At 37.4% G+C, this 16,492-nt stretch overlaps 3 protein-coding genes across 3 annotated transcripts; 2 read left to right on the top strand and 1 right to left on the bottom strand.

The window, feature by feature from the left end:
* Positions 1-2,234: 2,234 nt before the first annotated feature.
* On the bottom strand, positions 2,235-3,947 carry LOC143630934 (ATP-dependent zinc metalloprotease FTSH 12, chloroplastic-like). The gene is made up of 9 exons (XM_077099814.1): positions 3,942-3,947; positions 3,746-3,865; positions 3,540-3,656; positions 3,277-3,420; positions 3,073-3,192; positions 2,915-2,989; positions 2,722-2,829; positions 2,549-2,629; positions 2,235-2,453 (listed from the first exon to the last, which is right to left on the bottom strand). The coding sequence occupies exons 1-9, from the start codon at positions 3,945-3,947 to the stop codon at positions 2,376-2,378; spliced, it is 849 nt and encodes a 282-aa protein (XP_076955929.1). The 3' UTR covers positions 2,235-2,375.
* A 7,301-nt stretch (positions 3,948-11,248) lies between these two features.
* LOC143630886 (receptor like protein kinase S.2-like) lies at positions 11,249-14,590 on the top strand. Its single transcript, XM_077099780.1, has 6 exons — positions 11,249-12,374; positions 12,618-12,778; positions 12,964-13,168; positions 13,357-13,594; positions 13,838-13,994; positions 14,291-14,590. Exons 1-6 carry the CDS (start codon positions 11,333-11,335, stop codon positions 14,588-14,590), a joined length of 2,103 nt encoding a protein of 700 aa, XP_076955895.1. The 5' UTR covers positions 11,249-11,332.
* An 85-nt stretch (positions 14,591-14,675) lies between these two features.
* On the top strand, positions 14,676-15,894 carry LOC143630935 (protein BLISTER-like). Its single transcript, XM_077099815.1, has 6 exons — positions 14,676-14,729; positions 15,039-15,158; positions 15,238-15,303; positions 15,411-15,521; positions 15,604-15,680; positions 15,792-15,894. Exons 1-6 carry the CDS (start codon positions 14,676-14,678, stop codon positions 15,892-15,894), a joined length of 531 nt encoding a protein of 176 aa, XP_076955930.1.
* The last annotated feature ends 598 nt before the right edge of the window (positions 15,895-16,492 follow it).

The raw sequence follows: 16,492 nt of genomic DNA on the forward strand, positions 1-16,492 counted from the left end.
TCGCAAGTCACAAATTATTGGCCTAACAATCACCCCTTGACTTGTGATATCAAGACTTTGTCAAATCGTGTCTCGCATCTTCACAAATCACCTGATAAGCCGAAGCCTCTTCGTTTCAATTCACCCCATTAAGTTATGACCCACCTAATTTCATTCATGAATGAGTTCTCGCTTCTTTATCCATTTTCTCAGATCTTAAGCAATATAGGTTGAGATGAGCTTGAATATCCACAAATCGTTTTCGAAATACCGGCTTCAACGATCAAATGACAAAGCTTATTAATTCGTTCGAAGTTCACCTTTCGGATCCAACTTCTCGAACGCCTTACAACTAATATAGAAATAACAAGCTTTGAACACGTTAAACGACGACGAAAACCCGTTTAATTTTGGCTCTTTAGTTAGTTCGAGGCCCAAAAACTATTCCACCTAATCGGGCCAAATATGTGATCAAATAAACATGCCCAGATTGGGTTTTTCAAATACCTGGGTTCGGGTATGATCGGGTATTGGAAAATCGGGTATTGGTAATATCCGGTTCGGGTCCGGGTATTGTCTCTAAAATCCATACCCTATGCATCGGGTTCGGGTCGGGTATGGAACCGGGTATTTGAATACCCTATTTCCGGGTATTGAAAAAAACCTTATTTTTGGATTTTTTTTGGGGGTTTTTCTGGGTATAGATTGGATTTTTTTAAGGGGTTACAATTTTTAGGGGTATTTTTCAGGTAATTTCGGGTATAGATTGGGTATTTGAAAAACCCGGTTTCGGGTATTGGAAACACCCGGTTCCTGGTATGGAACCGGTTCCGGTTTTCGGGTATTACCGGGTATAAATCGGACCCGGTTCCGGGTACGGGTTTTGGTACTAAAATGCATACACTATCTGTACCCTACGGGTAGGGTCAGGTATGGGTTCGGGTATTAAAAACCTGGGTATAAAAAAAAACCGGTTCCGGGTATTTTTTTCGGGTCCGGTTCCAAATTTGGGTTTTTTGTGCACCTCTAATCATGTCCACATTACAGCCAAAAAAATAATTCATTGGCCCAATAACAGACAAAAAAAAAGAGAATTGTTGGCCCAACAGCCTGATCAGCCCAACACACAGTTCATTAAACAGCCCACATGGAGAAGTTCACATCATCTGCAACCCTAGCTGCCATCCCAAATAACCGTCAATTCTTTGGTCGCCAGCGCCACTTCAAGCCGGAAAAACATTTCTCTGATCAGACGCCCTCCAAACGCCGGAATGCACCATTACAAACAAACTAGAAGCTTATTATCACCATATGAGAATAACATGAGCCGAAATTTCATGGACAATACTCTCTCTTCCTGTCCATCGTTTATTTCGACAAGCTACCATAAACCAGCGAACTAACCTTGCCGGAACCACCATAGTTTTTTAGAAACCTAGCCGTTATGTTAGATGAAAACGCTTTGGTACAGAGAATGGAATTATAGAGAAATGGAATAGAGAAATGGAATTGCAGAGAAAGGGAATTTGTCTGGAGAATGAGAATTGACTGTTCTGTTTGGTAGTACAGAGATTTCAGTAGAGAAATATAGCTGAGAATCATTTCTCTTGTTTGGTACATAGAAAATAAATAGAGAATTATATCAACTTTATCATTAGCACAAGTATTTTTTTCATAACAAATATTTATTAAAAAATAAAAAACAGTCAGATGAGAGTGGTGGTGACATTACTTGAACAATAGGTACGTTTACTATGTGCTATGAAGCAGTCAAGTATCTGAAGAAAGGAGGACCTGGAAGAAGCTCAGATGAGAGTGGTGGAATAATATTGAATATCAGTGCTACTCTGCATTACACAGCTGGTTGGTACCAAATTCATGTAGCTGCTGCTAAGGTTATACAAAAAGATTCTAAATTTAAGTAAACATTATGTTTATATACATTCATGTATGTATGTTTCTTTAATGTGTAATATTATAGGCTGCAGTAGATGCTATTACAAGGAATCTGGCATTGGAATGGGGTACTGATTATGACATACGAGTCAACGGGATTGCGCCTGGGCCGATAAATGACACTGCTGGCATGAGAAAACTCGGGTCAGATGAAATAAAAGCCGAGACCAGGGCGAAAAGAGGAAGTGAAAACGCTTTCTAGAATTGTGGAAAAACGTTCTTGAGCTGCACCCACCGGGGTACCTTCTAGCAAACTCTAGCCTACCGGAAATCTGATTAATATGCATATTTGGTGATAACAACTTTTGGTATTGATGTAATTTTCTTGAAAACATTTGTGATCATTCTAGCTGTTTATCGGTCAAAAATACAATAAATATAAGAAAACAAAAAATAGAAAAGCATGTTCCTTTGGTGATACAAATTTGACTTTTTGTTGGTCAACATCTATGAAGAGGTGCAGGGTAAACATCGAGTGGTTGGTATCTCAAACGGTCATTGTGAGGTATCGGTCCTTCCTGTAAAAACAAACAAACCAAACCCGTCAACTACATTTCACAAACTACTGAATTGATATTATTAATATTTTAACTTAAAAATATATAACACGTACGTCATCTGGATTTATTTGGAAGGGCTTAACGAAATCTTCAAACATCTGTGGGGATAATCCGCTTATCTTATCTTTAACTTCCTGAAATCATCCAATCAAACTTTAAAATGTAAACATGACCTAATTTCAACTAATCTGTTAATGATATGTAAAATGTAACATGTAAAACTTACCAGCCCGGTAATTCTTGAGTTCTTTAGTAGTTCATTTGTAATCAAATCCAGTATGTGCCTATTATCCATCAGTCCCTTCATTGCAAGCTCTTCAGTCTCTTCGATATACTGGAACCCACATCAGAATAACATTAGGTAACAAATATAAGTCGAGTATATTAACGAATTATATTAAATAAAAAGTTATGCGTACTCTTGTCAATTCACGAGTGAAGAGCTCTGAAACTTCTACTGTCATATCAGCAGGAATTACATGCGGGTCATCCCACTGAAATATAATTCCAAAGCAGATGAATTAATCAACGATAAGAATGGATTAAAGGCGATGATAAATAATTAAATATTATATACCCTATATTTTATAAGTTCTCCATCAGTACTATCTGCTCTATTGGCCAATCCGACTCGGTGTGTCAATGTTGCATACGCTAATCTTGCATTTCTAGGGCTTATCACCATTTCTCGAGCAATCTAACAGATAATAATCAATCACATGTTAAAACCAATGTGATTATTAATTTGAAAGCAAAATAAAACAAATGAAAACATATACACCTTTGTGATCTTTTCTAGATCATCAGCTCCACCATCCGTTATATCATCACCATAAACAACACGTTCCATCGTCCACCATGTGCAACCACCATTTGCATCATCATGTACCCAAATGTTGTGTAACCTTGGTCCACCATATCTTCTCTAGGGTAAAAAACAGATATTGCAGTTTCCTGCTCAGATATGTTAGATATTAACAAACATAAAAATATAAAATTTAAACGAACACTTTAAAAGTCAAAATTCCGATATTATAACCATACCTTACCACCGGGTAATAACTGAGAAAACGCGTGCCAATCGTATCGAGGAAATAAATGTGCTAACAAAATATGACCGGCTTCATGTACTGCCAACAGCCTCTTCTTTTCAATAGATACCTTTCACGTTTTAACAACATGATTAATGACTATACTACCCTTACAAAGATGTAAGATTCTCAAATGTCAAGAGGGCAAAAAGGGCATACTCTTTCTTCACATTTTTGTTGCTCTTCCTCTGTCAAAAGCACACCCATTCCCTCAAGCAACTGCTTATCTAACACATCAACAATATCTTGCTGGTATATTTTTGTATGTCCTTTTCTCACCTTCATAAATTTTATCATTTAACCAATTAATTCATATGAACAATATTAAGTAAATTATATAAAAAGTAACACTTACAGCCATTATTCCAGCTTCATTGACAAGATTTCTTATATCTGTCTATTATCTGTCTATTAATAAACGGAGCTCGAACCGCCACGAATATCCTTTGACACGAAACAACCGTCACCAACAGATAAATTGCCAACACACCTACTCTTGTGGGATCCCAATTATTAACATCCTGCAAAAAGACAACATATTTCCCAAATGTGGGTAACCACGAACACCAATAAACTCATTTAAGCACAATGTTATAAATACCCCGACTAGGCGCCGATTAATCCCCATTTGTCCAAAATCGGTCAAAATTGAAAATTTTACACAAATTTAAATATATATTCCAATCCGATCAATCTTGACTAATATCTATTAATCCTGATTAATCACTAGTCCCTATCCCACCGCCCGACTAGCGCCTAGCGATTTCTACAACACTGTTTAAGCACAATTTAGGATTACAACTACCTTCCAACGCTCCCATTCATTCCAATTCTTGAATTCAGCTTGAGACTTCAATACAGAATCTTGAAACTCACCCATAAACCCATAAACCTTAGAACTTGAATCTTTCAAATCAACCCCAGTTTCTTTCTTCAACGAATCCCCTAAATAATTAACCAAACCCTCTGAATTGTTGAACATGGCCGCTAGCCACCATGAGGGTTTAACAAACAGCAAACAAGACCCACAGCCGTCAGTCACGGGGCTTTACATCAGAAACCCTAACCAGGCCACCACACCACCGTCACCTAGGGTTCAGAAATTGAACCCGACAACAGTAGGCAAACAGGGGCGACAAACGGCCATCACATCGCACATAGAGGGAGAGAAAAAGAGCATTTCTGATTATGATTAAGGTTTTGTGGGAAAGCGGTGGGTACACACAGATGGAAGAAAAACCAACTTGATACAGCAAGCACAGACAAACTACACAGAACTCAACATCTCAAAACCCAGTTCGTACGATTAATAATAATAAAGTGAAAAGGAAGCTGATATATATAGATTGAATGCTTATGGATCTGTTAATCGGAAATTTGAACCATACCTTGTTTTGGGTTGCGGTGCTCTGAAGGAGGAAGCTGGTGATAGAAGTGAAAAGGAAGAGAATGGAAGTGAGAAATGAAACCCTAGAGAAATGATTTCTCCGCTTTTTTTAGAGAAAAGAAATCAGGGAAATGGAAATGGTTTATTTCCATTTCTCACCTCTTTCTTTCGTAAACAAACAAGAGAATTGTTTCCATTTCCATTTCTCACCCCCCAATTCTCTGTACCAAACACCCCCTAACAGATTTGGATTGCAAAAAAGTTTTTATTTTATTTTATTTACTCTCTCACACACACAACTGTGTGTACGAAGAACATGACCAAAGAACAAGATGAAGAACACGAAAATGATGAACATGAGAATACAGGACCTGATGAATTGAAGAATCTTTAATTTAGTGGGTGCATATTTAATATATTTGACCATATTCTTTTCCTTATTTACTAGCTTAATGATACGAGTGATTTAATCTCTTGTTTACAAACCATGACTATAATAGTCGATCTTCTCCTTTGTAGTTTGGTATCAAATAATAAATTATGATTACCAAAGTGTTTTATATGGTATCAGGGCAGACCGCATTCAAACCCTAAAACCAGAAAATTAAGAACAAATGGGTCTTCAAGAAATTAACGTTTTTGTTCGGGTATTTGCGAAATTAGAACCCGAATATAAAGAACAAAGTTGAATAAGTTGATTTGATCCGCTCTGATACCAAGTGTAGGTCTCGAAACTGGATCCAACAAACGAATAGATTTTGTTCTTGATAAACGATCGAGACAGGTGCGGTGAAATCAAACGACCGAACAAAAACAAATAAAGATAATATAAACGAACGAACTCGTTATCGGATACAAGATTTATAATATTAAACGAACCAATCCCACCCAAGGTGAGCCCCCCTTGGGTGGGTGAAAATACCATACAAAACACATATATAAAAGATACAAATGTTCTGTTTATAACCAAACAACTAACATTCTAGAAGAACTCCTCCCCGTTGAAGCTAAACACGTGCACCGAAGCTCTCGTCTTGTATCCGGATTTCTCTCCCACTTTAATAGCTTAACCATAAATATATTACGAATTTCGCTATTGATATCGCAAGTCACAAATTATTGGCTTAACATTGTGCCATTTGGCTTCTGTTTTTCTTGTTTTGGCTTACGTTTGTGCCTTTTGGCTTTCCTTTGTGTCATTTGGCTTCCATTTGTGTTGTTTTTGTGCGTTTTGGCTTCCATTTGTATCATTAGGCTACCTTTTGTGCTCTATTTGTGTCTCTTGGCTTTCATTTATACATTTTGCCTTCCATTTCTTAGTTTTGGCTTTCATTCGTACCTTTTGGATCCTGTATTTGTTTTTTGGTTTACATTTGTGTTGGTCCTGAAACGGAATCCAACAACGAACGGTTTTGTTCTTGATAGTCGTGCGAGACGGGTGCGGTAAATCATGCAATCGAACAAAAACAAATAAAGATAATAAGTATAGTGAACGACTCCGTAATCGGTTAAAAGATTTTTAATAAACGAATGAACTGACTCCAGCCAAGGTGAGCTCCCTTGGGTGGGTGATTACACCATAAGAACACACACATACAAAGATAACATGCGACATATTTATAGTAAAACATAAATATTCTAGAAGATCTCCTCCCCGTTGAAGCTAAACGTGTACACCGAAGCTCTCATCTCGTATCCGGATTTCTCGCCCACTTTAATTATTTGATTGACCATAAAATATTTAACGGGTTTCTTGATATCGCAAGTCACCAATTATTGGCCTTACAATCACCCTTGACTTGTGATATTAACTTTGTCAAACCGTGTCTCGCATCTTCACATAGTACCCGATAAACCGATGCCTCTTCATTCATGAAGAAATTCCCGCTTCTTTATCCATTCTCTCGGATCATAAGCAATATACGTTGAGAAGAGCTCAAATATCCATAAATCGATTTTGAATTACCAAATTCAACGGTCAAATGATAAGGCTTATTAATTCATTCGAAGTTCACCTTTCAGATCCAACTTCTTGAAAGCCTTAGAAATAACAAGCTTTGAACACGGTTAAACAATGATGAAAACCCGAACAAGTTTGACTTTCTCCAGTTTGGTCAATCCGAATATTATTTACTTTTTTGCCCAAAAAGTATACCTCATAACCAAATCCATGCAGTCCAACACAAATATTAAATAGCTGGTTAACAGCTTTAGCCCATAGCTAGCAAAAAAAAATCAAGATGGACCTGATCTCTTTGGCCCAATTAAGATCAGCCTATATGCAGTAATATGGAAGACTTACATAATTTGTAACCCTAGCTGCAAACTCATTAGCCACCAACATGAAGATGAAAAAATATAACCTAGCCGCCACACCAAAGGTCACCACCAAAAAACCTACCCTCGGTGACTGGCCGCAGAAATCAAATTCCGGCCACCACATATGCCGCTGCCGCCGATAACCAACATCATCAGCTCCACATATCCTCGAACTCCTCCTGGCCACCACTGATATCATCACCCGTGACAATCTGTCGGAAGCCGCTGCCGCTGTTTCTGGCACACCACTCATCGCCAACAAACACCAACATCACTCACTAGAAAGCCGAATTCCAGTGACTAGCTCTCTTCGCTGGAAAGATGGGCTCCGACAGCCACCTTTTGTCGGAAAACCGTTAAACACCGCCTTCATCTTCATCGTAAACACATGGTTACCAGCCACCTTTACCGGAAACCCGTACTCCGGCCACCGGAAAATCCATTGCCACCTGTCATCGCCGCATACACATAACCACTTGTGACCGGCCTGCCGGAAAACGAGCTGCCGCACAGATTTTTTTGCTCACTCCTCACCGAAATACAGACCTCCTTGAATAAACAGAGATAACCGAAACTCATGTCGAAGTTTGATGTGCATCTTCAATCTCTAGAATTGTCGTAGGAGAAGAACTCGGCTCGCCGGAATCTCGGCACATGGCAGAACGGTCCATAAAACGCCGGATCTACAAAGACGAACTTCTAGCACGATTATTTCCAACTTTCTTTCCAAGATCTTCAAACTTTATTTTATAAACTTCAACGGTCTTCAAGAAATTAACGTCTCGGTTCGGGTAATCGCGGAAATAGAACCCGAATATCAAGAACAAAGTTGAATAAGTTGATTCAAACCTGCTCTGATACCAATTGCAGGTCCCGAAACGGAATCCAAAAATGAACGGTTTTGTTCTTGATAATCGTGCGAGATGGGTGCGGTAAATTATACGATCGAACAAAAACAAATAAAGATAATAAGTATAGCGAACGATTCCATAATCGATTAAAAGATTTTTAATAAATGAATGAACTGACCCCACCCAAGGCGAGCTCCCTTTGGGTGGGTGATTGCACCATAAGAACACACATATATAAAGACAACACGTGACATATTTATAGCAAAACATAAATATTTTAGAAGATCTCCTCCCCGTTGAATTTAAACACGTGCACCAAAGCTCTCATTTCGTATCCGGATTTCTCGCTCACTTTAATTATTTGCTTGACCATCAAATATTTAACGATTTTGTATTTTGATATCGCAAGTCACTAATTATTAGCCTTACAATTTATGTCCTTTTTCTTTCAATTATGTCTTCTGGCTTCTATTTGTAAAATTTGACTACCATTTATGCATTTTGACTTTCATTTGTTTCTTTACTTCCATTGTATGTTTTGGCTTAAATTTGTGCCTATAGGCTTTCATTTGTGCCTTTTGGCTTTCATTTATACGTTTTGGCTTCCATTAAGCATTTTAACTTTCATTTTTGCCTTTTGGCCTCCATATTTTCATGCAATCATCCAACCACTGAAATAGAAATAAGGCCTAAAAACCTAAAATTTAAACAAATTCACCATTCATACACACTCAGAATTATAGAGTGTTTATAATTAGGTTAAGACATTGTTAATGAGTGATACCTATAGGGCGAAAAATTTAACCAACAACATCGGAGATGTTATCGATGCAGGCCGGCATAGCCGCCTTTGAACTATCGTCAAACACAGTCTCTTTAGCCATAGCTTGAACCGACAATGTGATTGCTTCGTCTTATCAGTTTGCAATTGAATAACACATGCGCTTACATTTATCAAACGGCCATGCTGATAATGACATAACATAAAGGTGCTTGTTAACATAAACAACATCCATAAGAAGGAAATGTTAGGCTATATTTTTATATTTAAGGGGCTGTTTGGGATTTCTTATTTTCACCTCCTTATAACTTATAAGGAGAAGTCATAAGTTACAAAAGTGTAACTTATCAACATTTCCTCTCACATAATAAGGAAACCCAAACACTTTTTGTTTAACTTATCATAAGTTATAAGTTATAAGGAGGTAAAAATAAGGAATCCCAAACACCCCCTAAGTCTTTTGTATTGTTTGCGTTTGTACGTATTTTGTCGTCTTTGTATTTTCTCATGTATTTGGGCTCGAGGCCTTGTAAACAAAAACCCATTGGGCCATGAATAATATAGACTCGCATGGCATGGCTTCCCCTATAAAAGGTGAAGCATGCACATGCTACACCAACCTTTTGCAAAATATTATCTTCTTACCACCTCCAACTTTCTCTCCTCTCTTCTTCTTCTTAGCCGAAAATAAACAACCTCAAACATGATCTGAGATCTCGGTTCTTTTAGTGTGATTTCCGCTAGCACTAAAGAGATTGATCCAAGAATAGTTGTTAGATCCGGTTTCAGGACCTACATATGCCTTTGGGGTGGTACCATTTGAAGTCTTATGTGGGAAACAAGCAGTCGATATAAGTATTAATGAGGAGCACTGGGGTTTGGCAACATGGGCTCAAGACTCCATTAAAGAAGGAAGGTTAAAGCAAATTATTGATTCTAACTTAAGGGGATAAATCTTAAAAGAAATTTGCACTAATAGCTGGTCAGTGTCTGCATAGTCATCCCAAGCAACGTCCTACAATGGCCGAGGTTGTGGTGGGTCTAGAGTCTATTCTAGCTTTATAGGAGAAAGCCAATTGATCATTGCTCCTCAAACTTTTTGGTACGAGGGCACCATCCATTTAGGAAAGCTTAGGTATAATCTAATTTAATGCTTGGCGGAAATCGCACTAAGTACCCTACATCTCGGATCTTCCTTTGAGTTTATTATTTTCGGTTTGAGAGAGAGAGAACAAGAGTTGTTGGATGGATATAAGGTTAGTGTCAAAAGGTTCAAAAGTTATGTGGTGCATGCCCATGCCTCTTATTTAAAAAGAGAGCATGGCATACAACTCTTCTATTATTAACGGCCCAATGGGCTTTTGTTTACAATAGCCTCGGGCCCAATTACATGAGATTAAACAAAGACGATAAAATACAAATGTTAACAATACAAAAGACTTCTAAATAAACAAAATGGGCCTGACAAGGTGAATGCCCGGTAAACCTCCAGTAAAAAGAAAAAGAGACCCTCTGGAAAAATAGAATAAAAACAAAAAAGTTGGAACGGGATGAAAAGTGACTTGTCAAAACTGCTTAGGAGTTGGCCATAATATCATGTCTTGCATAAAAGAGAAAAAAGGCCCGCAATCAAAGTTGGCAAAACCAAGAGGAAGACATAAAAAACTAGACCGGAAACACTTGACTACCAAAAACAAAAAAAAACACAAAAATAAAACAAAATCTGTTATCTTCGTTGGAGTTGTGTTCAGTTGCGGGTGGTGTCAATGTACGTTCTCTTCTCCGGCTTCTGCCACCATTCGATTAGAAGTTAAATGAATAAGTTTAATTTGATAACACTTATCTGGTCAATTTGAACAGAAGACTTCCATTAACAAAGTTCAGGTAACAACAATAGATAATGTGAAGTCGCATTTTAGTCAATGATGGCCTTAGATTCATCTTCGTTGTACATATCTCAAGTACACACACAAAAAAAAAAAAAAAAAAAAGAGGATGCCCTTAAGGTGTTCGATGAAATGCTTTAGAGAGTAATTTAGAAGTTTGATTTGATATTGGTGGTGATTTTGTAATTACTACAGTAGTCTTCTGTGATTGCAATTGCAGATGAAGTATTTCACTAATTTACAAAAGCAGGCCAATTTATGTATCATTATTTCGTGGAAACCGTGTTCACAAGCTTCGATTTGACTAGTTCCTTTTGAAATGTCAGCAATTACCCGGGGTCTACGCCTCTTTCCGGGAAAAAGAAGTAGAAATTTCTACCAATCAGAGTGTATATTTGACTACTGACTATTGATAGTCCATTAGATTGTTTTCACACCATGATCTGTATATCTATAACTACGATCATATATTTGGTGATGATACTATCCAGACTCTAATCCTAGTTCATACCATTGCTAACTATGTCTTTTTCTACTCGTCACGCCGTTGGATCATCGTCCACCTCGTATTCCCCACCACTGTGCCGTCAGTTTACCTTTTCTGAGATTGAACTTGCAACTCACAACTTTGATGAGTCACTGGTGATCGGACGTGGGGGGTTTGGCAAAGTTTACAGAGGAACCATCACTCATGGCGAAATACATTTGGATGCTGCAATTAAGCGGCTGGAATCAGGATCTGCTCAAGGAGCAACAGAATTTTGGGCTGAAATCGAGATGCTCTCAAATTTAAGGCACTGTCATTTGGTATCTTTAATCGGTTACTGCATTGATGGGCAAGAGAAGATTCTTTTATATGAATATATGCCTAAAGGAACTCTTGCAGATCGTCTCCACAAGCGTCGAGCTCCTCGAATTACTTGGGTGCGAAGACTCAAAATATGTATAGGGGCAGCCCGAGGGTTAGATTACCTTCACACATGTTCTGGTATTAACCATGGAGTTATACATCGGGATGTTAAGAGCACAAATATATTGTTAGATGACAATTGGGCAGCTAAGATTTCAGACTTCGGGCTGTCCAAAGTCGGTCCAACGAATCAGCCTTCAACTTATGTTAACACATTGGTGAAAGGTACGTTTGGATATCTAGATCCAGATTACTATCAAACGGGTAGGCTGACTCGAAAGTCCGATGTGTATGCGTTTGGGGTGGTACTGCTTGAAGTCTTATGTAGGAAACAAGCAGTCGACAGAAGTATTGATGAGGAGCAGTGGAATTTGGCGGAATGGGCTCAAGACTCCATTAAAGTAGGAAGGCTAAAGGAGATCGTTGATTCTAATATAAGAGAGAGAATGTCCCCTAAATGTTTAAAGGAGTTTGCACTACTAGCTATCCAATGTTTGCATAGCCGTCCCAAGCAACGTCCTACAATGGGCGAGGTTGTGGTGGGTCTAGAGTCTATCCTAGCCTTACAGGAGAAAACCGATAATGCATTGCTAATCAAACTGTATGGTAGAAGAGTACCAACATCTATCTTTCCACCCCGTCTAGAAAACTTCGGTATGTTCTCTTTAGATTTCTTTAGTCATCTTATCATTGGGTTATTTCAATGCAAAAGAAACACATAAATGTAGATGGAAGGCACCACCACCACCACCACCAGCAGTTATATATCTACATTGGTGGATTAAAATTTAAAACATTAGGGATTGCCATTGTCTGCATCTTTTAAAGGGTATCTATTCCCTTTCTTTTATCATATTCATTTCTAGTTTAACAATTATTTATTTTTGGAACTTGCAGATGGAGGTACGAGTTCAAAATCCTTGGATCTATACCTCTACATTGTTGGAGGTGAAGATCGAATAGTACACCGGTTTGATTTTAATACTATTCTTTATGCAACTGAAAACTTCTCTGAAGCTAATATGATTCCGTGGAATGGATATTGGTCTATGTATAAGGTATCTATTTTCATGGTTTAAAAGTTTTAACTCTTATTTGCTAGAAAGACCTACTTTGTTTATGTTTTAATTATGCTACAAAAACATGCAAGTAGATTTACCATTTGTTGATCCTTATTATTCTGTATCTTATTTTTACCAGTTTACCTAAAGCTCCAATTCTTGATTTCTATTTTACTTTTCAGGGAAGGCTACAAAATGGACAAGATATAACAATCACTCAATATTCCAATGCCGGAGTATACAAATATTGCATAAAAGAAGCATCAATACGTTCAAAGCTTGAACATGAAAGTGTGACTCAATTGCTTGGATATTGCATTGCCGGAACCATGGTGTACCTCCTCTATGACTTTGCACCTTATGCAAGTCTCGGTGGCTTGATTTCGGGTAATTTTTTTTTTCATTTGGCATGCATTCCTTTTAATTTAGGTTATTATTTGCTTGGTTCAACAGAAAGAAAATTGCAACTCTTGGGAACTCCTGATAGAGTTTTAGAGCAAGCAATTAGTGTTGTTAACCTGCTTTTATCTGAATATTTTACCTACAAACATGTGATCTGTAATCTGCATTTATAGATCCTACATGTAACCTTTTGGACTGGAATAAGCGACGCAAAATAATCCTTGGTCTTGCTAGGGCACTTGTATGCCTTCACCATCATGCTCCCATTCGGATCGTTTATCGTAATATGACACTGGCAAACATTCTTTTAGATGAAAATTTTCACCCCAAGCTGTCAGACTTGGGGGTGGCAGTGGCAGTCGACCACGAGACTGATGGCATTGAAGATCTTTCTTTTCATGGTGGCTTTCTGTAAGTAATTAATATTCACTTTAAGTACTGTCATTATTCTTCTCATGATCATCTGTTGTAATCTATACATTTGTAATGTATCCATTGTTCCCAACGAAGGAGTCTCTTACGGGAAATTTACAAGGGCATTTGAGACCACATTTAATTAGTGAATGAAAATTGTATCCTGGATTAGAGTTTACCATCTACATGCATTTTCTGCTCCTATATTTTCCTTATGGCTGATACCTGCAATTGTGACAGCGGTATCCTAACACCTGAATATCATTCGAGAGGTTGGATCTCAACCAAGGCAGATGTCTATAATTTTGGTATAATTGTTTTGGAAATCGTAACTGGACAACGAGCAATGGGTTTTTTGCGCCTAGAAAACGCCAAGGACATCGCGTTTATTGATTATGTAAGTGTTGTCAGGCTCTATGGACTATGATGGTACAGTTGTGCTTGTATAATCTGTATAAAATTCTAAAAAGTAAATGTGTTCCTACTTCTTTAATCAAACGCGTCACTTCCTAAGCATATGAATTTTAATATCTACATATAGCCTAACTTCTTTTCAACTTACAATATACATTTTCTAAAAAAAAAATAAGTTGATGGACATGCATTTTATTATTCTAGCTATGATCATTTTGTTTTGTTTTGTTTTGTATGTCATAAATAATAGTTGTATTTTCACATGTATAATTGTTGCAGGTCATGAGAAATTGGTTGGAAGGAACATTGTCAGATATAATTGATCCCAGACTTGACGTTGATTCAGTTTTGATGACAAAGTTTATTGAGATCGGATTGTTGTGTGTTCAAACAGATGATGTCGTTAGGCCAACAACAGAGGAAGTTGTCGGCATGTTGCTTGACACCTCGGCTGTAGCCCTCCCTGTGTTGGAAATGCGAGCAAGGATGAATAAGCCTCAAAAGTTGGGTTGGCTTATCAATGATGATTACGATGCTAGTGCAGTTGAAGCGTTTGTATCAGAGCTAGGCCCTCGATAGTTATACCGGACTAAATCAACATTGGAATAGCCGAATAGGAGGTGAGGAAGCATGGAGTTGAACACCATGATCAAGCATTATGTAAATGACAAGAAGTAAGGATAATGAAAACTTAAAAGAAACCTTGCAAGTTGAAAATGTAACTTGGATTACAATTGAAAAGAATATTTTGTGTATTTGATTGTTGCCGAAAGGTTTTTTTTACCGGCCCATTTTTAATAAAAGAAATCACAATTACTATAGTATTATTTACTTTATTTTATATATGACTTATCGAACTTATTTTTTACTTAAGGCTCAAATCCTTTAATTCTTTTAACGATTCTCAGGAACAGTCATGTTTTCAAATATAATGATTGTTTGTTACTACATATGTAACATGTAATAATTGTATTTACATGTCGCTTGCAATTCCTTATTATTGTTTTTTTTAATTGATCTTGATTAGCACATTGAAGATTTGACACAAGAAAAGTTCTCTTTGCAACGAGCTCTTGAAGCTTCTCGGGTTCTCGCAGAGTCTTTAGCCACTGTGAACTCAGCATTAACTGATAGTTATAACCAACAGGTAGGAAACTAATTTATCAGTTTTTTTTTTATTTTTAAACCTAATTTATAAAAAAAATGTTTTTTTTTCAACTTTGCAGGGAGGTGCTGTCAACCAATTAAAGACTGATATGGAAAGATTGCAGGATGAAATTAATGCTCAACTGGTTAGTATCGTATATAAGTTGCGAATAGCAGTAACAAAATATATTATACTGTGGTCGACATATTTTGTTAAATTTTTCTTTGATAATTTTCTTAAATTTTTTATTAGGTGGAACTTGATGCTGTAAGGACCGAGTACAGAAATGCACAGTTAGAATGTAGTGCAGCTGATGAGTGGGCCAAGTTGTTGGCTTCTGAGGTTATTGGACTAGAAGAGAAGGTACGGATAACGGGTAATTTTGACCCATTGACTCATTTGGCCTGTTTCTTTATGGCAGTTACTTTTATGCTTTTTTATGTAGGTACTCAGACTGTGGTCTAATGAGCTAAAACTGGAAAGACAGTTGGAAAATTCGGAAGTTGAAATGTCCTCACAGAAGTACGCTCTAAGCTATTTAGTATTCTATGTATTTCAAGTAGGGTCCAAATATTAGTTGAACCGAGAACTATGGCATTCGATGATTGAAAATTATATTTATGATATATTCAGGAGAAAAATATCTAGCCTCGAAAAGGATCGCCAAGATTTGCAGTCCACTATTGATGCTCTACAAGAAGGTATTTGTATACATTTGACTTTTGACTTGCTTTAGTTGACTGACTGATCTGCTGATTTGACTTTTAGAAGTCAAGTTATTAAGAAGATTAATCACTTGATTTTTATGTTTCTTCTTGTTTAGAGAAAAAACTAATGCAATTAAAGTTGCGGAAAGCTCCCTTGACCGTTGGTATTCAAATACATGCTATCCTTTAAACAAAACCGGGCTCTACACTGATGCATTTTTATGTTTCTTTTGTGTCTTCAAAAGGATGATGTCGTTAGGCCAACAATGGAGGAAGTTGTTGATATGTTGCTTGGCACCTTATCTCTAACTAGAGATGGTCAAAAAAACCGGTCCGGGAACCGGTTTGCCGGTTTAAACCGGAAACCGGTTTTTACGAAAACCGGTTTTTTAAAAACCGGTTTGACCGGTTTACAAACCGCCGGTTCGTATTTCGGTTACAAGTTTTAGAGCCAAAACCGGTTAACAAACCGGTTAATGGAAAAACCGGTTTTTTTTTTAAACCGGTTATTATGAAAAAAACCGGTTATTAACCGGTTATTTTAAAAAAAAAAAACCGGTTAACCGGTTATTAACCGGTTCTAACCGGTTTCTAAACCGGTCCTAACCGGTTAGACCGGTTAGGGTT

Source organism: Bidens hawaiensis, unplaced genomic scaffold, assembly GCF_021521415.1.
Source record: "Bidens hawaiensis isolate Kalapana, Puna unplaced genomic scaffold, B.hawaiensis_p1.1 tig00005851_1, whole genome shotgun sequence".
In the NCBI taxonomy this organism is placed as follows: domain Eukaryota; kingdom Viridiplantae; phylum Streptophyta; class Magnoliopsida; order Asterales; family Asteraceae; genus Bidens; species Bidens hawaiensis.